Source organism: Falco cherrug, chromosome 2 (genome assembly GCF_023634085.1).
Source record: "Falco cherrug isolate bFalChe1 chromosome 2, bFalChe1.pri, whole genome shotgun sequence".
Lineage (NCBI taxonomy): Eukaryota > Metazoa > Chordata > Aves > Falconiformes > Falconidae > Falco > Falco cherrug.
Window position 1 is genome coordinate 71,174,085 of NC_073698.1, and position 26,410 is coordinate 71,200,494.

A 26,410-nucleotide genomic window follows, 5' to 3' on the forward strand; every position below is an offset into this window, starting at 1 on the left:
GATTATTATTTTCTTTAGGCAGATTATTTTTTCCTCTCTTTGGGACTTCCTGCTACCCAGTCAGTTTGTAGCCAGATCCAGCTTGTAATTGGATGAGCCAGGAGACAAGGCAGTACGAATGCAGCAGTTTTGACTTCAATCACTGTAAGCTGCCTTGAAATCATATTCTGAAGAACCTTATCCAACCTTGACATGGGTCTAGATTCTGATACAGTTGACCAGAACTGATATACTGGATACACTGCACAAGAAGTGGAAATACAGCACAGCCTATTGCAGTAAAACTCTGTAGCTTACATGAATAAAAATGCCTTTCATGACAGAGCTTTCTCAAAACAGAAGCGAGCTAAAATCTGCAAATAGAACTCACTTTGCGGGTTTAAACAGAGTTTTCTAGGGGACTTCAGTCAGCACAGCTAAGCAGGTTTTGTCATAGCTTTACCAGGGAAATCATTGCTTGTAGGAATGGAATTTCTCTATTTACTATATGACTATTATACTATTCTAAACACTAATGGAAATCTCCACCTGCAGCCTGAAACATTTCCTTTTTTTCCTATGTTTCATTGCACTACCTTACTGGATGGTCCCTCCTATTAAATCCTGGACTGTTCTCCAAATCTTTTACTAAAATCTTAGTCCTTTACTGACATATAAGATCTTAGCAACTTTCTGGATTTTACCAAACTGTAGTATATTAACAGACCCAGTGCCTAGAAAGCATTTCTGGCAGGCAAAATTCCTAGGCTAGCTGGATAATGTGCAGTGACAGCTGATGCAGAACACAGGAAGTTACTTGTTTATATTTCACTAAGTTATAAAATTCAACTGACACTAGGGACAGAACTCAACTTACTATCAAACTAACTTTATACTCATGCTTAAAACGCAAATACCTGCCTAACAGAAAAACTACCCAGTCTCAAAATCTGGCATCTATTTACTCCCTCCAAATGATGCTTTCCTTACTCATTAAAGACTGATTAGATAGTTGCTGACAAAAATAATGCTCAACAGCAAAACAAATCAAAATCTCATTTCCCTTCAACTCTAGTGACCAAACCAAATCACTAGATACTTAGAAAGAAAAGAACCTTTTTTTTTTTTCCCCTAATTATTCACCCAAACATGTAAGTGCTAGAAGCCATACAACCTGAGGAGCATTGGAAAGAAGAGTGTTTACATTCATACTGGCTAGCTCCACTATTCACATCCAGGACTTCAGAAACTGAGCAAAGAGCTTGGAAGTTTGAGGCGGTTGCTATCTTTCTTTTAGCCATAGGAAATACAACACAATGAAGCTTTGGGTAAGACTAGTGCTTTAAGTTGCTGTGAAAATACAAGTGAAATAGCAGTGTTAAAACAAAAACATCAAGAGTATTAATCACTTTGAGCCTTTAAAATACACAGCAGTATGAAAATTTACAGAAAAAGAGCAGACTGGCATCTAAACTTAGCATGTAAAAAAGGTAGCCTAGTGATCTGCAGTACAGACACGTAAACACAGCTATCAGTATATCCAAAATATTTTCCTGTCCTTATCATTTGTGTGAGTTTTATCTGGGCTTTGAACAGACACTGCAGCTCTGTACATGCTATTCTGCAAATAAGGTTTCTTCTACAAGACAATGTAAGAACAAGTTTCAGGAAGGTTCAGAAAAAATAAAACTTAGCTAAGTCAAAAAAAGGTTTGGTCCTCTAAGGTAAGTCGTTCTGCTGAAAACAGGGATCAAATTCCTTCAGCATATTGTTTTTTACAACAGAAGCTGACCTAAAATAACTATGATTTGCAGAACTTTTACTGCACTTATTAACCGTATTTTAAAAGGTCTCAGATGACAATGTAAGCATTAAATAAAATGAGCTTTTAGTACTCATGGAAACAATGTGAAAGATCAATCTAATTACAGGAATTGTAATTGCTTGTTGAGAAGCTATTTACTCTGCAGTGCCCAATTGTTTACAAACAAGATACCTTGTTATTCCTCTGAGCAGGCAACAGTACTGAAAAGCAACTATACAGTATGGCAAGACATCCTTTCATCACGCCTAAAATCTGAAACAAGAGTTCCGTTCAGAGAAAATCTCAGAGCAAATGCTCTTATAAATTTCAGCTTTGAATTAATCATAGATACTGATCACAAGACACCAGCTAATCTGAATACTGCAGTATGAGCTAGCAAATTCAAATGGTGGCTCACTTCCAGTAACACAGGGAGCAACTTCTCCATTCTGCAAGCCACTCCTTTTTACCCCCACTGTACCTCCCTAGGAGAGAAAAGTAAAGATATGCAAGCCTACAAATTTTAATGTCATCAAGCCTCCTGGACAAATACTCCAAAAAATTTAACAATTTGCTTCAGTAAGTATGCTAAACAATTTATACAGAATTGCAGTATGACAGTAAAAACCACCAGAGGCTTAAGAGATATAGCATTGCTCTTAGGAGGGATACCATGGACCACCACCGTGCTCATATTTTAAAAGCAGGCAAGTAAGTAAGCTTTGAAATAACTCTAAGCAAGAGGGTAAGTCAACTTTGCCAGCTGACTTATCTTAAATAAACAATATACCTTAATAATACTTATGGAATTCACTTCAGGTCATACAGAATGAAATACTTTAAAAATAAACAATATACTAAAAAGGATCCTGAGAAACAACATAAGCGTATGCTTACCTTTTACAAGCTGTGGCCATTCGGTGACATCAGGGTGATCACAATTTTGAGTCACTGATTAAAAATGAGTTGTCACACCAGTCCTGTATCACGCTGGGCTAAGCATAAGCTTAACAACTCTAAATAAGTAAAAATAATTCAGTTAAAAGTCCTTACAAGTTATTTTCAGCTAGTTCACTAAAACATCATAAAACACAAGAACAATATTGATGCTACACATTGTTTTATCTGCAAGATTAAGACCTACTGCACAAAAATTCATTCATTTTTGAATGACATTCTAAGATTTATAGAGTAACTAACAAGCAGAACTACTTACTAAAGTAAGTTTTTAGAGTAACTAACCAGTACATTCAACTGGTGAACTTGAAAATTCATTAACTTATTTTTAGCCTCAAAAACCCCTCCCAAAACCAAACCCCATCTCTTGGACCAGTAGAAAGCACCCAAAATCAAGCATTCAAAGATTTGGAAGCATGTGCATAAATATAAACTGTAATTTCTAAATAAAATAAAATTCCATTAGTTGTTTCCCTGTTACAACTCAATATTGGTTCCTAATGAGGCTCTGTGTTCCCAGGGGAGCAACATGTAACTTGCACTTTGCTGTATGCCCCTCCCCAAAACGAAGCAAGCTAAAGCCATGTGAAAGTTTCAAAGGAGCAATCTTTGCCACCTGTGGCCAAACTTTTAGGTTCTTTGCTCCATTCACGCCACATGTACTCTCTCCTCTCCCTTAAATTTTCAAAAGTGTATTTTACCTGTCAATTGTTTCCCGTGATCTGGCTCCACCGGTATAAATTGAAGGGTTGGTCCTTTACTTTGTCACGCAGGTGGCAGCCAATGATCACTCAGCAATACTCCTGCCCAGAGCGCCCTGGGACCACCCCAGCTGATTACTTCCATGGCTGAAAAGGAACCAGTTAGTCTCTTACCTACTGCTATTATCTACTCTAAACTAAAGTTAACTGATAAAATATTCCCAAACATAACCCTCAACACTCAACTCACCCCATTCTCTCTCCCACCCAAGCTCCTAGGTGCACTGGACAAAGTTTGTAAAGAAAAACGGCCTGATGGACAGTCAGATCACAAACAGCGTTATTCACTTCTTGTTAACATAAAGTTTTGATTACAATTGAAGTGTTATTACTGTATTTGGTGAATAAAAAAAGTTATCTAACTTTCTCTAAACAGCAGGTAGCTATGAAGACAGACCTCTGTGCAGTATTTGGTAAGTTTATTCCTGCAGCTCTAACCCAGATGAAGCCTCACATTTGTTGCCATGCAGCAGAAGCCTCATACAGAAGCAGGGTGCAAAAAGGCTAGTGAGCTACTGAGGGCACACCCGCAGGTCTCTACAACACCCACAGTCACAACAGCTTGATACAAACGCCAAGAGAAGCACAGATAGTTATAAATGTTTCAGCCACAAAAGCTTTCATGCTTCAGTTCAATCTATTACAAAAGGTCTTAGGTTTGTTGAGGAATCAAGCATTTTTAATGCTAATTTGTATCTCTTGACTTGTTATAGATACAAAATCACTAATAGGGAAGCAAAGCCCTTTATTTTCTAAAGTTGGTCAGAAAAGCTGCTGACTTCTGTCCTTTTACTACAATTTGCCATCATGCTACAAACTCTGCAACAGAATAAATTTTGTAGTAGTTGTGGAATGATGCTTTTCAGTTTTATTGGGTATATTCCTCAAGGCAGGAGAAGTGCCATTTAATTATTTTAACAGCAGTAATATTTGAGTCTTCTCATCTAAACACAAGTACAGTTGAGATATGGAAAGTAAAAAAAAAAAGCAGATTACCAAAAACCTATGAAACAAAACAGAGGTTCTCTAGTACCTATGTTTTGCAGGTGTAAACTATCAAAGTTTAACAAGTCAATGCCAGAAACACAGTACAATGAATAAAAGTCAGTTGAAAAGGTTCCTCATCTGTCAACATTAAGTGACAAACAGGGTAAAGATTTTCAAATTAGTATTTGCTGACCATCAGCTCTACAGAAAAGCAAACAGCAAAAACCAAGACGCTGATGCAAAACTAAGAAGCCTTAAAACACTGCTTATGGCATTCTGATTGAGACCTGACAATGCCCACTTTCAGGCAAGTCTCAGCTTTAAAGAAACAGATACCTATTCTAAGGCAGTGCTTTCTTCTAAAGTTAAACCTAAATTCTTGCTGCTTTCTGAACTCATGTGAAATGGCTCTGTAAAAGTGCATTTAGAAATTAACACCACTTCTAGCGCTTTACCGAAGTAACTTTTAGCATGCTGGTCAAGAAGGACAGGGGTGTAGCCTCTAAGGCCTCAGTGGTTGGGAAATCCACATTCTGTTTGACTGCTGGAAGTATCAGTTCATGTTCTGGATACCAAATCAATCACTCCCTCCCTAGACTTGTATCACCCAGACCACAGGCAAAAGCTAATTACAGTAGTCTTCAATTCAAATGGAAGCATGTTAGAACAACAGGCTGACAGCAACCTTCGTAAAACAGGGTTTTCCTGAGGCTGTTTCATGTGGGAGAAGTCATGAACGGGATTGTCAACAGTGAAGGAATGCATGAAGTATCGGTGCTGGATTAAAAAAACATCAGATTTTATAATGTTAAATAATACGCTCTGAGGTGGCAGTCCACAATCTTGGCCAAGACACATTTGTGCCCAGGCCTGACATAGATCCAACTTTGTTAATCAGATTTACCACACCACCATAGTACCTACAGCAGCTCCATGAAGAGAGGCAGTATCCCAACTGGTATGAATCTCACCAAGCTGAATTTAACTGATTTAAGTTTTGCAGTGAAATTTGCCTCTACATATTTAATATATTGTGAATTAGAGCTTTGAATTCTGTAGTTGCAGCACTTCTAATCCATTACAGGATACCTTAAAGCTAGATTTATGGTACTACGGTCTAAAAATCTCATGCTATTTTCAATAATCCAGACGCAAGAAATCTTAATGAATCATTTCCCCCTTCTATCGCTTTGTACTACTTTCCCCATCTATCCTTGCCACCACTCCTGTGGGACAGAATACGATTGGCAAGGATTCCCTAGCACAGATGAAAGAATTAGTTTTTCTAAAACCTTACTCATTCACCCATCAGCAGAGTACTGTCTGCTGGTAAAGAGACCAGCATGTTGAAACATGGGGTGAGTAGTGAAGGAGACTGCCATCAAAGATACCTTATCCTGAATCTAGTTTGAACAACATTTTGACTGCTGGATCCAAACAAGGCAGAAAAAAAGACTGGTCTAAGAGTCAAAGAACACTACTTGATCAGGAAAGGGAAACTACACTGATGAATATGCTAAAATCATGAAGGGCATTATGAAGAATAGGAAACTGACCTAAACCAACTGCTTACAAAAAAATAATCTCTGGGTAGAACTTACTTTTTACAGGGTAGGAACAGCAGCATCAGAACAGACATTTATTCTTATCACTCAGATTTCTCTGGTCTTCACTGTCATGATTATCATGGCTTACAGTTTAGGCTTTCACAGACACACATAGCAGCTGAAGGTATCAAACAAGGTTTGTGCCTTTGGAGTATGTCTGAGAAACCAGAGATGGCTGCTAGACTCTTTGGGACTGGGCAGGCTCCAGTATAGACACATCTATAGCTGCCTAGTGACTACTTAGAAGAGGTAGCTTCAACCAGGACTACAACAACCCGTTGTAATTTGCAAGACAATAGACAAGATCCGTGCCTTCACACCATGTACCTGAAGAACCTTGCATGGTTTGGAGCAACCCTCATGGAAAGGCAACAGGATAAATAACATTTATGCAGTAGTGTGAGACAACAGTCATTTCTCCAAGATGGAAAAAGTGCAGATTTTCTGAAAAAAAAAAAAAATGTTCTTATTGACTCAAAAAGAGGGGGAAAATAAATAATAAATGACTGGAAGAATAAGAAGTCAGAAACCAAGTTCAGATGCATCAAAAGGGACTAAAAGCAACTTTGTGGCATAGCCTGATGAGATCTTCTCTTTGCATATTTCATTTAATCTTGAAAGTCTGCAATCACAAACATGAGCCAAGAAGAGGTCCTCGGCTTCAACATACAGAACCTAAAGCCATACCATGGAGAATGTAAGTACCTATTCGTAAACAATGAAAAATAAAGCCAAAAAAATTCCAGCTACAAATCACTTAATCGAAAGTTGTCACTTACATGGATTTCATATACCTTATCACTTTCTCTGCATTATTTGATGTTCATTTTCTGTGACAGCACAGCAATCTGGCAGTTAACACCCAGGATGTGAGGTCTAGGAAGATCCCTGAGAGGAAGAACACTTTTATTTAAACTAAACAACTTACTGACCTGACTGTAGGATGGTTTACCCTGGGAGGTGGTATTTGTAAGAATTTAAGTTTCCTTTACAAAAGAATTTTAAGTATACACTTGAGTAATCCTTGATCCAAATTTTTTTAAGATTCTCTTGTTGACAGATGATCTAATGAAAACAAGGTGATTCACCTGTACAAAGTAGTACATGATCTTCCTTACCTTTCAGTGCCAGAATTTGAGTTGCTTAATCAAAAATAACCATCCCCAAGAAGAAACCTTTGTATGTTTTCTGAAGAATCCCTCTGAATCCCCCAAGAATGAATCTGATCTGTTTCCAGAATGACTTTGAGCGCCATGATGAAACAGTCATCATCTATACAGTAAGAGGTGCCCTCAGGACTACCCTAGCTAGCTTACTACTTCAAACAAGGAACCAACAACTAATAAGAAAACTGTCCTTTTATAACATAAGATTGATTGAAGTGTCCTGGAAGAAACTATAGAATATTCACCAAATCCCCAAGCTCAATCTCAACTGTCACTTGTAGAAAAAAAAATATATTAATAGGCATGTTTGAGACTTAATTTCTTGATATGGTTGGAAACATCAATTACTTTTGTTGACTGCACGCTGTTTCCAACACAGAAAATGTGAAAAGACGTAAGATTCCAGAAGTTTTCTTCATGCAGCTAATACCAGGTTGAATTATCAACTATCCTAAAGGAAAATAAACCAGCCACTAATAAAACCTGATAAAATAAATTCCCAAAAAGCTGCAAAAAAACTGTAGTAAGACATCTATATGATTTCTTCTCCCACTGCCTGGTAAACCAAACCATTCAACTAATACCGATAAATACAAAATTACATAGTTAGAAGACCAAAGGAATTGGGTTCTATCCCGGAAAATGCCAACCTAAAGTGACTAAGGCAGTCACAACTGATGAGCAAATGCACACATGGTCCCAGTTATTACAGCTAGGACAACAGATATGACTCATGAAGGGTTCCTGGAAAGGTGTCTGTTCATCTGCACAAAATACATCAGACATATTCAAAACTTAAGCCCAGTTCTCCAAGTATTTGCTATTCTTCAAAAATGTTCCAGAAGTAGCAGAAAAGAGCCACAAAGACAGCATGAAGATAGAGAGTGCCTTGTGACTAGATAACGGAAACAGTTCCAAGTTATTCAAGCTAATCAATATGGATATGGGAAGAAACTAAGTCCTCTCATAGCACAGAAATACATAAAAAAGATCTTCCAATTAAAAGCAAGCATATGAAACCCTCACATGACTAGAAACTGAAGGCTGACCAATACAAATTAGAGTAGGAACAAAAACATGCAGGGTAGTGAGATCAATTAACACTTGAGTCAGTTATCTGGGGTGGGGATCTGAATTTGCTTATATCTTCAAATCAAAGCTGATGCCATTCTAGAATTCATACTCCAGTAAAAACACAAGTTACTGACTTTAATAAAGGTAGACTATAGTGCATTGGAATATAAAGAGATCAACTACAGATTTTAAAAGCTTCACCCTATAATATCCGTATACTTTTTGATACAACGTATCAATTTGCATTGATGTTAATATTTCACAAATCAAAGCAAGAGAAAAAGGTCTACTGTTCACTCCCATTCTCTCCCCTCACCCCAAAGCTAAAGGCCAATGTGTAATTCTCATTTTCTACAACTGCCCCCACAACTCTGAACACAGATTTTTTTCCTTCAACATTTGTTTTCAGTTTGATATTTCAGCAGATCATAGAGGTACTTTCTTCACCTTTGTAAAAAGGGGAAAGCCTGAAATTATCTTTAGCTTCTGCATTTTTCCCTTTAACCACAACTCATTTTTCTTCCACTACACATACTCCTTATTTTTTCCAGCTGAACCACTTGTTTCTATCTCAGTCATGCCTGCTACTTTAGGCTCCCTCCAAAGCGATGTGCAGTTATGAATGGAAAGCCCCTCCTACATCTGGAGTGAAATCCAATCATCTATTTAAATTTCCTTTAGTAGCTCTCCTTTTACTGGCTAGGTATCAAGTTATTTTCCAAACAGGTAAGTTTTACAGCTTCACTTCAGCTTTAATATTTAAACTTTTATTCCATCCATCTTTTTACTTATGCTTTGTTATTTGCTTTCTTTTGCCACCCATCTTTCATGCAGCCTTCCACGTAAAGTATATTGCTGTTCACCAAGTTCTTCAGCATTTGTTTATATGCAGTTTATATTAAGACCAAGCGATCATGCAATCCTGTAGCATAACATTCAGCTTTTCTGATGTTCCATTAGTATTTATTACTCACAAGTTGTGGGGGATTAGAGGGGAATTCTTTGTCAATTTATGAAGTGCATACCCTTACAAAGATTATGCATACAGTGGGAAGTGGTTAAACATTAAAAAAAAAAAAAGCAGCCAGCAGAAATAATGGCTTCAGTTTGAAGAGCCATCATATACACAACTGGTATTGACACTGAAGAGCAAGAAGCAGGTGGGTGGTCCCAGTGGTGCTGTGGGTACAAAATTGAATATACGCTACCTGCCAGATGCCTGCTAGAGTAAAGGACCAATCTATACAATTCTCTCAGGAACATCTGGATTGTGATAACGTAACACTATATCTTCAAGAGATTTACAGTTTTTAATTAGCACACACTATATTTAATGTTTCAGCTTAGAATCAGTCATTTTATCTCCTGTCTATAGCTTCCTACAAAACAGAACTTAACCAAGAAAAAAAAAGACAGCCTTATGCAAGGTTGAGATTTCAAAACTTCAAATATGTTAAGTATCTTCAAAAGAAAAATCTAGACATAAACCTACAGCATATAAAATTCTTTTTCTGCAGTTATGAGTTCTTCCCCACATTTTAAGTGTTTAAACAAGAAAGTACACACATAGCTTAGAAGCAGTTGTTGAACTACATACAATTTTATATATGCATTAACAGACCTATTTAATATGGTTGAAAAATGTACTTATACATATTTTTTTCCTGAATGCAGCAATGCATAAAGTTTCAAAAATTCTCTGTGTAACAAGTTGCAGAACCACAGAACTTAAGCAACATTAGAGTGGTGCAGCTGTTCCATACTACCACGTATCTCTCCACAGGACTATAGCAGAATAAACTTAGAAAACAGAAATTAAAATAACTACAAGTTAAGGTTCCAACCTTGCTGTAATACATGTACATACTTTTAAGCTGGCTGGACATTTAAGAGCCTAGACAAAAAGAGATACCACATGCTCATGTTGGCACTGGTAATGAAGGTTCCACTTCTGTATTTCCTAAGATTCCAATTTGCAAGTTTGACTTACACTGATGTTTGCTTAAGTCTTCTAGTAGCTCTGAACTTACTTTTCAAGTCATACCTAAAAACTGTATGAGCCTCACTATAAATATGCTCAGTAGCATATTTATAAGCATATATAAGCATATATGCCCACCGCCCCAAACTTTCAGAAAGAGCACCAATTCTTATGTAATCCATGAAGAAATAGATGGATGGTGAAACTGAGTTTGTTTGCAACTGTAAAACAAATTAAAAGGGAATTCATCAATGGTGTATCATCAGTATTTATTTTCACTATGAGAAAAAGAAATTAAATAACTCAGTTTTCTAGACAACTATGCCTAAGTAAAAGACCACAGTCAAAAGAAATGGGGGAAAATGAACGTGTGTTTCTTCTCTTCCTGGATTTATTTTCAACTTTTTTTTTTTTTTAAATCAGGGAACAAAAGTATAATTATTAGCATACACACAATATAAGTGAAAACATAAACATACCATATCTTTCCAGAGCTTCAGAAACTTGTCCTTTCAAATTCTAAAATGGACTTCTACAGTTCTTGTACCTATAATGCAAAACATTACATTTCAGTTTTTGCACTACACTCCATACCAATCTGAAGCTCAATACATCTTCAAAACAATACAATCAAGAATGGCCATCCAACTAGTCACAAGTTTGCAACTAAAGGAAACATACTTAATCACAGAATATCTCAAGTTGGAAGGCACCCATAAGGATCACCGACTGCAACGCCCTGCTCCTCGCAGGACTACCTAAAACTAAACCACATGACTTCCCAAATTAAGTCATACTTCCCATAAAAACCACATCAGAAAATACTTAGTATGTCAGGGAAACTACGAAAGCAGCAAGTCCATACACACAATGTTCCTTATTCTTTCCTCTGTAGCGATGCAATAGTTTTACAATTCCATTCATCCAGTTCCTTACAAATGTCCATTTCCTTTATCTTGAAGATTTTGGCAAGGTTTCTCCTTCCCCTCCCCACCTCCCACCCCTTTTTTTTTTTTTTAAGAATTTGTATTTATAATTAGAAAAAACCCACACCCAACACTGAAAAGAAGTCACAGACAGAACCACATCTTTACATCTTTGTCCTGGCTGCACAAAATTGCTAGAGTTTGGTAAGTTTTTTCTAGAAATTGTTCATTTTCAGGAAAGCCATAATTAACAAGAGACACACAACTAAAACTGACTTCAAAATGTTTTCAACAAATACGTAAAAGCACAATAAATTTCATGGGGAAAAAGTGACAAATGGGCATATAGGCATATAACTAAAGAAATCTAGTAATTACTTTCCAAAGAGTTACTCATTTGTACAGACTACCACATTTCCAGTACTGTGAAGATTTAATACTTAAGTTTCTTGGTTCTAAAACTCTATTAAGAGCAAATAGCTGATTTAGGCTTATCTCCAATATAGATCAAAGTTCCCATCAAGGAAACCCTGATTTGGTTACCTTAAGAGTACATTCAGGTTTTTCTTAAAAGATGTCAAACCACAGAGAACCCATCCAATACCAAAGGCCCAATTCTTTATCAGGGATGTGAAATGGGGTGATCCTGGACTGACAGTCATCAGTCATGCCAGTAAAGCTCTAAAGCACTAGCAGTCCGTACACAATTTTTTTTATTTAAAGAAAAAAGTTAATTAGGGCACCCTACCTGTTTCATGAAACAAGATTGCTATTTCAACAAACAATTATGGTAATTATGTGGATTTATGTACAATTAGGATTAATGAGTTAATGTTATGCAACTGTGTTAATAAAGCTTTACTACCATTCAGAAGAAGAAAAAGAATAAGTTTATCTGAACAATGAGACAGTAACTGATTTTCCTATGTGGAGGTGGCACTTCTACTCCACACCAACAACAGAAATACAGAATATCTACCTTATATTCTACTAAAGAATAATTCTTCATTCACAATGATGCCATTAGGCAAACTCAGTTGAAAGTATTCTGGCAATGTGACCAATTTCACAGCTTGTATCACAGAGCTTCTAGCTTAAACTCCAACATATATATTTGTTCATGTACACACATAGAGCAATGTCATCTCTATGAAATTCACTCACTCTCTCCTAAGGTGCAAAAGCTCCAGCATTCACTATGCACAGAGTACGAGCAGAACACAAAGTACAGCATGAAAAAGTATCTATCAAACAAACACATCCATCTGGGATCTTAAGACTACTGCCCAGCAATAGGAGAAGTGAAAACAAAGGTTCTCAACATAACTGAAGCTATGCAGTTTAAGACAGTACAATTTACAGAAGAAACAAGACCATAGTTGGAGGAGATGGAGACAAGGGTCTCGCTTGATAACATGTACCTAACAGCAGAAAAGCAAGAAATCCCAACAGCACAGAACTGAGGCTCCCAGACTTCCAGTTCTCTTTACTCAGTCCTCCCCCAACAGCTACCACCAAGGCAGAGCAGGAGTTCTGCAGTCTACTAAAAAAATTTGCTCAAAGGCTACACAACCACCAGCATGCAATACAAAAATTTGTAATGCATGTCTAAAAGGAATGAAAATAATTTCATGAAGTCAGATGTGCTTTCACATTCACCTTTAGTATACTTATTAGCATTAAGCCACATCTGCCTAAAAAAAATGCAAATGGCAAATATGACTAAAAGCATGGCTAACACTATTGCTTCCACTCAACCTAAAGAAATCTTGATCTGCCACATGACCAGAGTCAAGAGCTGCTTGTTTACAACAGTGTCATACATTTTCAACAAGGAAGAGACTTCAAGGCACACAATGATGTTAGCAAAGATGGTAAGCCACTGAATTAACAAAACGGCAGCAAACAAAACTGCGAAATATTAAAGAAATTAATTATAGATCACAGAAAATACTCTGCAACTCTTATGTCTGGCTTGATGAAAGGCATCATGAAATCACCCCTATCAGGTGCTTAAACAATGTTTCCCACTTTTTTTTTTTCCAAGAACTGTCACAACACAGGAGCAGAAAATAGATTGTTAACATACTTTCAAATGAGAATAATTTTCTTCCACAACTGACATTTTTATCTAACAACATTAGCCAAATAAACAACAACTATTCACAAACAGCCTTCTTTCAATAAGATATTCAGGTCATAGGAACCATGCAAATGGAATATTTATCATCACCTTACAATGTAAAGGGCTCAACCAATGCCACCAAGAAACACCACTATTTTCTGTGAAAGTGAAGCATCCTCCTGTGCCCTTGACCTCTGATGGGACTTGCAGGTTGTGTGGACTATAAGTATGTATTTCTATGGTCCACAACAGACTAAGTTTTGCTACAACAGCTGAAACACACCTAGATGCTAGTATACCTTGGACTTTCTAAAAATAACATAGACTATATACACATACTAAACCACAATTCCAAACAAAAATCATTGTCTGAATCATTATCTGAATATAAGGCTATACAAATAAAAGATGAAAACATATTGGAAGTAGCGATAGACCTCCTCAGTATTATCTAGCTTTATAAGAGTTTTTGAACTCTTTTAAGATAACAAAAAACATGATACTTTAAAATCAAAATATTTTAGGCATTGAAGTAATCAGCTCAAACACATGAATAACCATAATGCAAAAGAAAAAAACTCATCTACAACTATGACAGCATTTCCTGAAATATTTTGACCTGCAGCCCATTTTAGAAGTTCAGCTGCTTTAAGAGTCACACCACCACGCTCTAACACCCCAAGCCTGCTGAACCGCAGCTGCTGCAACCTGGGTCCCAGAGCATACCAGAGCAGGAGCACACAAGCAGTGCCAGAGCCTGGCTGCCTGGACAAGTCTGGCATCCCTCAGCACCGTGCAAGCTTGGCAACATGTTAGATAGCTCTTGAGGCTCCCCTGCACACAGCTCCTTAAGGTAAGGGAGAGGAGGTGTTTATTTGTCATTCTAATCTCCTGATTTCACCGATTTCTTTGGTGTAATGATTATCAACAAGTCCAAAAAGGGGTCCACCAAAGGGAGCAGAAGTGTGGTCTCTTCTATGAAGGAAAGACAAAGAACTAGCTTCGCTCCTGAAAATCTAGGTTGGTCAAGACAGCAGAAGTCCTGCCACAGTCCCCACAGGACACCAGAGTGAAAAGCAGATGATGTGGACTAATCCCTGCCAACAAATTATGCAACAACTACCAAACCCAAATACAGGTTCCACAGTTTTCTGCTTGTGATCCCACTGGCTGATGCGAGGCCCAGCAAGACCAACTGGGTTTCAAACTGAGACAATGTACCTTACAGGTTTTGGTACACTTTAGTTTTGTCTTACTTAGGTCACAGCTTTGAAATTATGTCATACAAGTATTGCACATGGAGGACAGGGAGGTGATTCAAGACATCCAGCATGGCTTCACCAAGGGCTAGTCTTGCTTGACCAACTTTGTGGCCTTTTACAATGGAGTGACTACATAAATGGACAAGGGAAAAGCCAGAGATGTAATCTACCTGGACTTTTGTAAGGCTTTTGACACAGTCACACACAATATCCTTCTCTCTAAATTGGAGAGATGTGGATTTGATGGGTGGGCTATTCAGTGGATGAGGAATTGGTTGGATGGTTGCATTCAGAGGGTAGTGGTTAACAGCTCAATGTGCAGATGGAAATCGGTGACAAGTGGTGTCCCTCAGGGGTCTGTATTAGGACCAGTAATGTTCAGTATCTTCTGCTGTGGTTGACATGGCTGAGGGACAGGATGCCATCCAAAGGGACCTGCACAAGGTCGAGAAGTGGGCCCATGTGAACCTCATGAGGTTCAACAAGGCCAAGTGCAAGGTCCTGCACCTGGGTCAGGGCAACCCCCAGTATCTATACAGGCTGGGCAATGAAGGGATTGAGAGCAGCCCTGCAGAGAAAGACTTGGGGGTACTGGTGGGTGAAAAACTGGACACGAGACAACAATGTGCACTCACAGCGCAGAAGCCCAACCATATATATACTGGGCTGCATCAAAAGCAGTGTGGCCAGCAGGTTGAGGGAGGTGATTCTGCCCCTCTGCTCTGCTCTGGTGAGACCCCACCAGGAGTGCTGCATCCAGCTGTGGGGCTCCCGGCACTGGAAAGACATGGATGGACTTGTTGGAGCAGGTCAAGGAGGGCCACAAAAACTATGAGAGGGATGGACCACCTCTCCTGCAAGGAAAGGCTGAGACAGTTGGGGTTATTCAGCCTGGAGAAGGCTCTGGGGAGACCTGATTGCAGCCTTTCAGTATTTAAAGGGGGAACAGAGAAAGATGGGGATAAACTTTATAGCAGGGCCTGTTGCAACAGGACAAGGGGTAATGGTTTTAAACTAAAAAAGGGTAGATTTAGACTAGACATAACAAAGAAATTTCTTACAATGAGGGTGGCAAAACACTGTAACAGGCTGTCCAGAGAAGCGGTAGATGCCCCAGGCCTGGAAACACTCAAGGTCAAGTTGGACAAGGCTCTGGATCAACCTGATCTAGTTGAAGATGCTCCTGCTCACTGCAGGGGGGTTGGAATAGATGACCTTCAATGGTCCCTTCCAACCCATGCTATTCCATGATTCTATGAAAAAACAAAAAGTAGTACCGTCCATATCAAGCAGCCAGCTGGTAGATCAGTTTGAGTTTGGGCTAAACCATCACCACTGTAATGCACCTCTGGGACAGTTCCACTGTTGACATATGACATAAGCATGATTTCCAAAGGTAAAGTATATGAAGACCGAGCATGTTTTTAAAGCTATTTGGATGGATGCAAATAATAATGCTTTTTGATCCAAAGTTATGATCAGCCACATACTGTGAATATCCTTTCCAAGCCAGCAGAATAATAAAAAAAAATCCAGAAAAGAAAAAGTCCAATCCTCTGCTTTGCTAACTAGAAGCTTCTCTTAACACACACATACCCCTGTTCTAAGGAAATGCAAGTTGCTTCAAAAGGTCACCCCTCTTACCGAAGACAGTGAAGTGAGGGTCCAGAGGGAAGCCACCCATTTAGTTCCACTCAGCTGAACAACTGCAGCTTCTCCTAATTCTTCACCACTCTGTAAAACATGGGTAAAGAACCATGCAGGATGGTAACAGAAAAAGGATCTGTAAAGACTGACTTCCACCCCCCTCCTCCATTCCTCAGTTTGCATAATACAGGAAAGCAAGCTCAACCTATTAGAAGTAGTTAATGCTTCCTTTAAGAGATTTGTTTGTAAGAGAGAATATGAGAGTTCTGTGAGACAGAACACTATAGTAATATTTAATTTATAATGTAAGCTTGCGACCCAAAAGTTTTTCTGTCAATAAATTATGCCAGTCCTAGCCACAAGAAGGTGGAGCTATTTAAAAACAGCAATTTAAAGCGCTGTTTGCTCACACGTTTCTGGATCTCAACTTTATTTGATTTTATCTATTTTATATTTCTCCTATGAGGTTATTTTCCTGAAGAAACATGTCACCAGCTGGTATAGCTACTGAAGTGTTGCTTCATTACAAATTATTACCTTTACACTGTATTTGCTTTCTGCTAATGAACCAGCTACATTACACACAGTACTACTCATATGAACCAGCTTTTTTCCAAACTTTTATTCATGAGCAATACAGCCTTCCGAGGCTGACAGGCACTGCTTATAAATACAGGAAGTTAATGCAGTAAATGTTAAGGTCAAAGTATTTAAGGTGACAAAAGTCACTTCAATCATGCAATTTGCTTATTGCTGCGTCTCTGGGAACCAACTATTTTGCAAAGCTTACAACACTCTCCAGGGGTGGGGAGGAGTTTATTTTCTAAAATAAGTTAATATTCTATTCTAAATGTTACAAACTGATAGCAAATGTATTACCCCTCTCCTTCCATGTACAAATCAGAATTTGATTAATGACAGAAACCCTTTCAAAACCTCTTTTCGATAAAACTCATAGCTACCTTAAGTATACTGGTTACTTCAGGAAAATGTGTAAAACATACTTTCTTTGTTTAAAAATCAATATCAATTCATTTACTAAAGTGAAGCAAAAACCTGGCCCACAGTACCAGAAACAAAGATTGATACTGGAAATGAGATATATGCCTACATACTTTAGGAATTTTCTCTCCTTGTCCTTCAATTGCACATTCTATTTTTAAGAGTTAGTGGCTTTTATCTTCCAGTGTACAAATACACTGGTGTGGGGAGGGAGAAAGACATTTCCTGCATTTAAAAAACAAAGATGAGTTCTCTCTGGACATTCAGTTAGTAAACTGAAAGCAAAAGTAGCTGGGGAGAGGGGAAATAATAATTAACATAACATTCCTGCATAGCAAAAACTAAGATGATGCAAATTTACAAAAAAGTAAACACTAAATTCATTGCATGATAGCTGTCATATCATATACTACACTAATTATTGTTTATAAAAAATATTATATGCTTAAACATGTTCACAATTAAACATGTTTATGACTACTAAAACTTGACTCAAAGATATTCCTCTCCCCCCGCCCCAGTTATGGGTTTGGTTAAGCAGAACCTCTGAATTCATAAAGAGCTAGTGAAGAACAGATTAAAGCACAGATTGATAATGAAGTAAGTATGATTTTATACTGAGGTACATATTTCATATTTCCAAAGCAAGTTTTCTCCTACAAAAAGTGAAGTTAAATAAAAAAAAAAACCCCAAACCTGTTTATTTTCTCAAGTGGATTACAACACAGACAATCTCAAGTTGCTCTAACAGGGACTTTTAACAAGCTGAGAACATCCCTAGATGTTTTTAACATATACACACAGTTTTAAATTCGATTCACAAAAGACATACCATTTGCATATGTCTTTAAGCAGCGGCAGTAATTAAAAAAAAAAAAAAAGACTAAAACTTTTATTTCCTGTTAAAAAGGGGATCAAACCCACACAATGTTAAGAGTCCTGAAGAGGACCTGGACTGAGAGATCTAGGCTTTGAAACACACTGCTGTGAAAAAGTTAACCACCTCTGGTTTTTCAAACCTGCCTTTCCTTCAGGACATTTTTTCATTTGTTGTTGGGGTTTTTTGTTTGGTTTGGGTTGCGTTTGTTTTTGGTTTTTTTTTTTTTTTTTTTTTTTTTTGTCACACAGCCATACCCCTAAAAAACCGCAAACAAATCAAAGCATTTATTGTGCCATCTAGTAGCTTGGTGCTTTTATTTCTAAATTCTTGGGAGATACGCAGGATACTCCAGTGAGAGAAATAGCAAACAACTCCAGTAAACAGAAAAATAACTTGTTAATTCCAGTATGAAAGATGCTACATTAAACAGCAAACACTTAGAGTGGAATGGAAGGCATTCATAAAAGAGACATGAAGTAGCTGTAATATTGTGCAGAAATAATTTCAGTTAAAGGCACTTTTTAGCCCTGTAAACCTAAGCAGTGGTCTAGCTTTTCTTCCAAGGTTTGCCTGTATTGAATTGACAGAACATTATTGTTATGAAGACAAGTCATAACCACTGCAAACTGCATCTGTTTTAGAAGACAAATGTATGTGAGGAAAACTATCAAATATCCATAGCAATCTGGTAATGCACATTTCATGTTTTCAATTCAATGCGCTAGTTAAACTCTGAATTTCACAGTTATTTTCAGCTTTTGGAAAAAAAGCACCTTCAACTGTTTCCAAGATGAAAGGGCACAGGGTATTGTGCCACCATCCAAACCAAGCAGTTTGTGAGAACCATAAAGTCCATTTTCCAGCAGTTTTCATTCTTATCAAGAGGAACCTCTCACCACATCCATTATTCTCCCACCCAGTCATAAATGTCTAACAATGCAGTTAAACTTAAAGAGTGTAGCTTCTCCCTTAGCAGGGAATCTCTAACTGGATGCTATCTGCATGAATTAGGAACTTGATCTTGTCTTTTAGACCTCTCCCTTTCAAACCAGTCAAAAAAAATTATAAACTGACAATACAATCACTTAGGTCTTACTTCATTGGAAATCAAAGCTAAAATCAGGTACAATTCCTCACTGAGGAACTTTTCAGTAGAGAGGCATGGTAAAAGTAATTTGACAAGCTGATTCTCACAGAGCCTCAGGTTTGCACTGACTCCTACTGAGGCAGGGAAGTTTCCATACAGACACAGAGGGACCATCCCTGAAGTGATGTGTAAGTCACAGGCTTTGTCCCAGAATTAGAACATCAGTTACGAAGAAGGAAACAAACAACTATTTCCATTAGCTGAAGAAAGAAAGAAGAAAAAAAAAAAGTGTAACTACAAGTCTATAGATTACAGGTTCTTGCCACTTAGAGGAGAGCTGTGGAATATGTTTTGTTTCCCAAGCAGTAGTAACTTCTGAATGACCACATCACGTCATGTTAGACATCGACTTACAAATCGACTGAACCACAACAACCCATAGAGTTCCTTTCACAGAAACACTGCAGGTACAGGTTAAAACTGAAACCCAGGAAGCCGCGCAGTCAGGAGCGCCAGGTCACATTTACCAGCAAAGCCGCCAGTTCACGAGTTAGCAGATCCAACTCTTCAGAAACACGAACAAGTGAACATACTTTGTTAAGCAGGCCTTGCGCACTAGTTACACACCCTCGCAGTGCTTCACATACCCGTACCTCCCCGACTGCCACAGCCGGCCATGCCGAAGGCACCGCGGTGCCCCGTGCCCGCAGCAGTCCCGCGGAGCGGGCACCGCCGCTGCGCCCTCGGGCGAGACGGGAAACTGAGGCCGGGGCGGGCTGGGTTCACCCAAGGTCGCCCAGCGAGCCCGGTCCCCCCGAGGGGCGGGCAGAGCCCGGAGCCACCCGGCCTTCCCGCTTACGGGGAGGCGCGGGGCGGCCCCGCAGCCATGTGCCTCACGGGGAGGAGAGGGAGGGCCGCCGAGGCCACGCACCCCTGCCGCCGGAGCCTCCCGCCCGCCTTCCCCACCCCAGCCGGGGGATCACCCGGCGGAGGAAAGCGGGCAGGGCCACCTCCCGGCTCCCTCCCCTTCAGGGCCGGCGTGAGACGGGCGCCATCCCCCCTCCCGGCCCTCCCTCGGGCCGGGCGCTGCGCAGCGCCTACCGACCTGGGCGCCACGGCCTGCTGCTCCCAGTCACTCCCGCCGCCGCCCGGGCTCATGCGGGGGCCGCGCCGCAGGCGAGGAGGCGCTGCCGCTGCTGCTGCTGCTGCCGCCGCCAGCGGAGCCGTCGGGGCCCCGGGGCGGAGGAGACGGGGCCGCGGCCTGGAGGGGCGGGGAAGGGAGAGGCAAGAGGCCTGGCGAGGCGGGCGGCGCGCAGGGGCGGAGGGCAGGCCGGGCCCGCGGGTGCGCCTCCTCTCGCGGACTCACTCGCTCTCAGCCCGAGCCCCGCGCCACCATCTTGGGAGCAACGCGGATATCGGCGCGGCGCAAGCTCGGAGGACTCGCAGCGGGCGGGGGTGGGGCGGCAGGAAGGAGGACCCACTGTGTCCCGGCGTGCACCGCGGGCGGGGGCGGGCGGACGAGGCGGCTGCGCCACGCTACCCACCGCGCGAAAACCATAGAGTTCCCGGACCGGTTCCTTCCTGTCTTTTTCACTCGCGGCGCCCGGCGGAAGGGGGCCGAGGCGGCGCCTGCGTGCCTGCACGCGTGAGGTGGGAGCCGCCATGTTGGAAGAGGGCAATTAGGGCGATGGGATGGGGGCGGGGCTTCCCTCCCTAAGGAGCGGCGGGCAACCCAGTGCGCGGGGTGGTGACGCGCGGACGGGGCGGAGCCCGCGTTTGAGCATGCGGAGGCTGCCGGGGGGGGGGGGGAGGGCTCCTGCACGGGCTGGGGCTGGGGGTGTGAAGGCGCGCGGCCGTTCCAGGGGCGCGCGGGGCCGCCGGGAGCGCGCGCCTGCGCGCACATACACGAGTGTACGGATGCGCGCACGTACGCACACACATGTGCACATACCCAGGCATACGGGCCAGGGGATGTACACGGGCATATGTGTCCGCACACATGCATATACCCAGGCATGCACATGCATGTAGTATGCACATACATGCATGCACCCTGACGCACAACAGGTGCGCCAGCATACATGTACGCACATGCGCGTGCATACATGCATTTGCATGTGCACATGTGCCCCCGCACCCGCTTGCCCAGCCACAGGCCGCCCAGCGCTCTGCCGCCCAAGCAAGCACGGGGCACAGCCGCCACAGCACAGCACCGGGCCATGGCTGCAGCCGGCGAGGAGAGCGGCTGCCACCACCTCCTCCAAGCCCCTCAGAGAGGTCCCCACCGAACCCCCGCCACCGCCAAGCCCTGCGAGGCTGGGCCTGGCCAGCACGCCCCATGGCAGCCCGCCCAGGGTTTATCAAGTTTAATCTGGGCAGGGGGCCAGGGAGGGAGTGCAGGAAGGGGGACGGCCGGTGGCTGGGTGCTGCTGCTGCTGCTGGCCGAGGCACACGGGGACAGGCAGTGCCTGGCCTGGCCGCCCCGGGCCCCTTGGCAGGCGAGGGGAGGCCAGGCCGGGTGGGAGCTGGAGGCCAGCTCGCAGTGAGGTGCAGGGAGGGCCTCACTGTCACAGCCCGCGGCAGAGGCCACCACGGCATAAATTGAGGTCACTGAAAGCCCCGTGTTACCCAAAGCCCAGACCCTGGGGGGCACCCAGGGCAGAACTGGCTGGCGGTGCTGGGAGGGTCAGAACGCAGCAGGGCCCTGAGCGTGGGCAAGAAGCCCCCTGGTCCTGCACAGCCCTGCGCGAAGCCCGGCTCGTCTGCCCCAACAAATTCTTCCGTTGCCTCTTGGGTCATTTCTTTCCCTCCCCTGCCTACGACCAGGCCTATACATTGCAAGCGTGCCTTTTTTAGGGATTTTAAAAGCAAAAGTAAAATTTGTGTTTTGGCTAGTCAATATTGAAAGCAGGTTGATAAAATAATTTCAAAGTTGGGCAAAGCATACAAAATCTTACTCTTTGGGATATTGAGTTTTTGTGTACGTTAACTATATGGAGCTGCAAGCATGGTTGTAGGAGACTAAGTAGAAAGAAAAAAGGAAAATGGGTCTGAATCTTTCTTACATTATCCCTTAATAATTAAAATAATAAATAATTACATAGAAGTCATTCTACCCTGGCAAAGAGTATACTTTTTCTTTTTAATTAAAATGTATAATCTAGAAGCATGAGAACTTCTTAAATGTTAGAATAAGCTGTTAAAACCATCAACATAAATTCTCAAAGGCAAGATACTGAAGCCAAGGGTTTGTTTTGGGCCAGGAAATGTGTGTTTAAGATCTTTAAGAAGACATGGATACATGTTTTTAGCAAAATTTTGGAAGACCTAATGTGTCTGTTACAAGGTAATAGCTGGTAAGAACAGTGGACTTAAACTAAATCATTAAAAATCAGCTCAGAGAGTCCTGGTACTCACAGAGAATGTGGTGGGCAGATGTATAATTGAAATACTAAGACTGAGTGAAGTACTCTCTACTTCAGTGTGGTCTGAAAGCAGGGTACATTGCCGTGCTCAGATAGACATCAGTATGCATCTAAAAATAATAACCGGGATGAACGCAGACTTCTGCATCTGGAGGCTCTTTCCCTCACAGCAGCAAAACCTGCCAACTTTGATGTATTAAAATTTCAAATTCAGGACAAAGTTTATTTGCTAAGAGCTTTCCTGTTACCTCAGATAGAGTAATACTAAGAAAACTGGCTCTGGAAGGTGCACTCTTTCACTGGTTTTCCCTTGTTGTGCTGCCGAGCCCACATGTCCAGTCCTTATCTCCTGCTTGATTATAAGGATGCTATAGGGAAGTGTGTCACAGGCTAAAGTCCGAGTAAGCAACATCAGCTGCTCTCCTCTTGCCTACAGAGCCTGTCTTCTCATCACAGAAGTGCTCAGGCTGGTCAAGCATAGTTTGCTTCTGGTAAATCCATGCTGGCTGTACCCAGTCACCTTCTTGCTCTTACTGAGTCTGGAAAGAACCTCCCAGAGTTTCAGGTGAAGCTGATCAAGACATGTCCTCCTTGATCATACTCCAGATCCTCCTTGCCTCCAGCCCTTAGAGACTTCCCATGAACACCATGATCATTCAGAGATGACAGATGGTGGCCTCACAGTGACAATGGCCAGCTCTCAGTGTGCTTGGTCGCTTCCCATCTGATCCCATGGGCTTAGTCCATAACTTCGTCCTCCTCTTGTGTGAGCAGCACCTTTTCTGTCAAGGTTTGCTACTACCCATAGGGATCTGGGAGCCCCAAGACCACACCTTGCCAGTAGCAAGGGCACCGATCTAGTCTTTTCTGTGTCTTGTGCCACTAGGTGCTCTGCCCCATTAAGCAGCAATACCACAATTTCCTTAGTCCTTTTGCTGCTGATGTACCTACAGATGCTCTTACTGTCCTTCACATCCCTCACCAGTTTCAACTTTGGCATATCAGGCTTAGATGATGCTTCTAAAGCCCTTCCTGGAATATACCCCAGACAGTCATGGCATGGAAGCTGTCTCCATAACTTTTATCAGGTCATTTAGCCATCTTCTTGCATCCTTATAGCAGGAAGGACCAGGACTGCTCAAAATATCCAAGACAGGGACACTGTGGATTTATATGATGGCCATCTTCTTTACCACTCATTCTTTCCAAATAGTAGCTGACACTTGGTTTGGAGTTGGTTTTTTTGGCCCTTGCAGAGCATCAAATGCATTTTTTTCCCATGGAACTATTGATTGCAATCCTGAGATCTGGTCCCTAGTTAGTAGTGAGCAGCTTGTGGTCCATCACTGCTCAGAGGTAATATTGCTTAGACATATCACAGGTTTTCCTCTGAAGAAACCAATGCAATTTTGGTAGAAACCAGGCAGATGATAACAGACAGAGGAATGTGCATGATAGATTGAGCTGATGTGGATGCTGGGGTTTATGTATTGCACTGAGTGGGTGCAGAGGTAATGGAAGGAGACTTCTCTGAATAGGACACGTATAAAAAGGCTCTGCCTTCTTTCTGTTTTGTGGAGGCATGGGACAAATCACATTGGCTGTGGACATGCAAAGAATGATACGTTAAGGAATATCCCCAGAGCAAATCACTCTATAGCAGTGTTCCATGGATGACCAAGCTGCATGATGGATTTCACTTTGATTCTGCTAGGGAGAAATTGCTATATTTGGGGAAGTACTAAATCACTTTTAGGCTTTATAGCATGTGCTTGCAACTTTTTTTTTTATTACTCTGAAGTAGCTTGACTAGCCATAGATTAACTATGGGCATTGGTTTCTGTTACAAAGGGGATAATTGTACTTTCCTGCCTCATTTAAGTATGTTACATATTCTGCAGTGCTTGGCTATTAGGGTACAGAAATGCTTTTGCTGCCTGGAGTGCTTTCAGCTACTTTACGTTGGTATAGTCAGCTGCTGGAAAGCAACTGGATCTGCCCAGCTGAGCAGACTCCGAATTTGGAGAAGTCTGATTGGAATTCCTAGTGGAAAAGGCACCACTCCCTCCCTGCTTCCTCCCTAATCCCTGCTGCAGCTCTGGAGCCTGGGTGTGGACTGCAGCTGAGGCGAACAAGTGGTTTGACTATTTTGCGGCCATCCCCTCCACAGAGCAGGCTCCAGTGAGGTGCTTCAATTGCGTGGCTGAAGTAATGCTTTGTAAAAAAGTAAAAATCAACAACTATAGCTAATAACCTGGTCACTAAGTAGAAGCCACACAGAATATCTAATCTTAACATTTGAACATTTGGAAACAAGCGGTTTTTTTTAACTGCTGAAGGGGATCAAATACGATTTGCCTCATACACAAATTATATGGAATAGGCAGCAGTTTCCAGCAGGAGGAAAAGGACATTAAAAATAGAATCCCAAGCCTCTTTCACCATTTACTATTGATGCTGGAGAAATGCCATTGTGAACCAAGTCTGCTGCATATTAATTTCAGTAGACAATGATGTCTCATTTCAGAGCTTTGTAGAAAACAGTTTCCTCTGGAGATGTCTTCGTAAACGCACGCAAAACACCGAATGTGTCCTGTTTTCATTTCATGTGAAACCCCCCATACAAAAGGCCTGGTAATACTTTTTTTGTGTGTTGACTTCTAATAATTATGTGAGTGAAAATCAGATTGTGGGGCTCTGTAAGTGTAACCTCTTAGATGATAGCATCTTTTTGTGAACAATCTACCTTAGCTAATCCTCTTTAGATGGAAGGGGTACACTGAAGTGTTATGAGCCTTTGGGAGCCAAGCCAAAAGCTTCAGCTTGCTGACAGCTGAAGCCTTTATGCCTGCCTTTGCAGATAAAAAGATAAGGAAGGAGAAAAGATCATCAGCAATATAGTGAAATACTGAAGTCCTGAGGTAGAGTTTACTCTGGGCAACTGGGAGGTAAAAAATCCCTGTGGTGGGTGGATGATGATGATGCTGGACTGCGGTGGTCCGTACTCTCATCTGTTCCTCCCTTTCCCTGGTAGAAGTTTGGAGATGGATGGAACATTCTTGACTCGGATCTCATTTTCAATGCAGATAGGGAGACTTGAGCTCTTAAGGCTATCTATAGGGGACTGCAAGTCAGTTGACTTAATACAGTGTAATCCTTAGCTTAAGTAGGCGGTGAAGGGAAGACAGTGCAGTGGAGTGTGCATAGCCAGGCCTTGGCAGGCGAGTGAGTTGCTTTGAGCTCAAGCCCTGGATGCAGGAGAAGTCAGGTCACAACTGAAGTGGGTGTTGCTTCTAACCTTTTCTCCTCTCATTCCTGGCATGATGGTGAGGAGTTAACTAATTTAAAGTGGTTAGTAACGTGCCCCCCAAAACTTAAAGCCTGTCCAACCCCTTCTGGCCACTCCACCCTTTGCCCCTTATGGCAAACGTGACCCCTCTCTGTACTGAGAGCTGTGGTAAAACTCTCAGTGGAGTCAGATACAAGTGATGCAAGTGGAAACAGGGAAACAGGCACTTCACTTCTAAGAGTCATCTGGAGATGGACTAGATATGATTCCCACCACCACATATATATTTGTATACAGGTGTGGTTTTTTGCCAGCGTTGATTTTTAGTGTCTGAAACCCATCTTAGGTTTTGTTATTGGTTTGTTATCTAGGAATAGCAAAGAGAATGTTTAAACTCTACCAAATCACAGCTTTTTTTTATTCACAAGACAGAAACGTTAGTTTGAAAAAT

At 41.5% G+C, this 26,410-nt stretch overlaps 1 protein-coding gene across 12 annotated transcripts in view; it reads right to left on the reverse strand.

Annotated features, from left to right (window-relative positions):
* UBE3A (ubiquitin protein ligase E3A) overlaps positions 1–20,885 on the reverse strand; it is a 54,430-nt gene extending 33,545 nt beyond the window's left edge. Inside the window, exons 1-5 of one of the 12 annotated variants that reach the window (XM_055701271.1) lie at positions 20,351–20,481; positions 10,796–10,863; positions 2,681–2,799; positions 1,976–2,056; positions 1,154–1,329 (exon numbers count right to left, since the gene is read on the reverse strand). In XM_055701271.1, coding sequence (XP_055557246.1) covers positions 1,154–1,164 — 11 coding nt within the window. In that variant the 5' untranslated portion in view covers positions 1,165–1,329; positions 1,976–2,056; positions 2,681–2,799; positions 10,796–10,863; positions 20,351–20,481. Of the gene's footprint in view, positions 1–1,153; positions 1,330–1,975; positions 2,057–2,680; positions 2,800–3,441; positions 3,589–10,795; positions 10,864–16,273; positions 16,364–20,350; positions 20,482–20,789 lie in introns of those variants that run through there. The other 11 variants (XM_055701266.1, XM_055701267.1, XM_055701272.1 and 8 more) reach the window with 11 other exon arrangements.
* Positions 20,886–26,410: the final 5,525 nt, after the last annotated feature.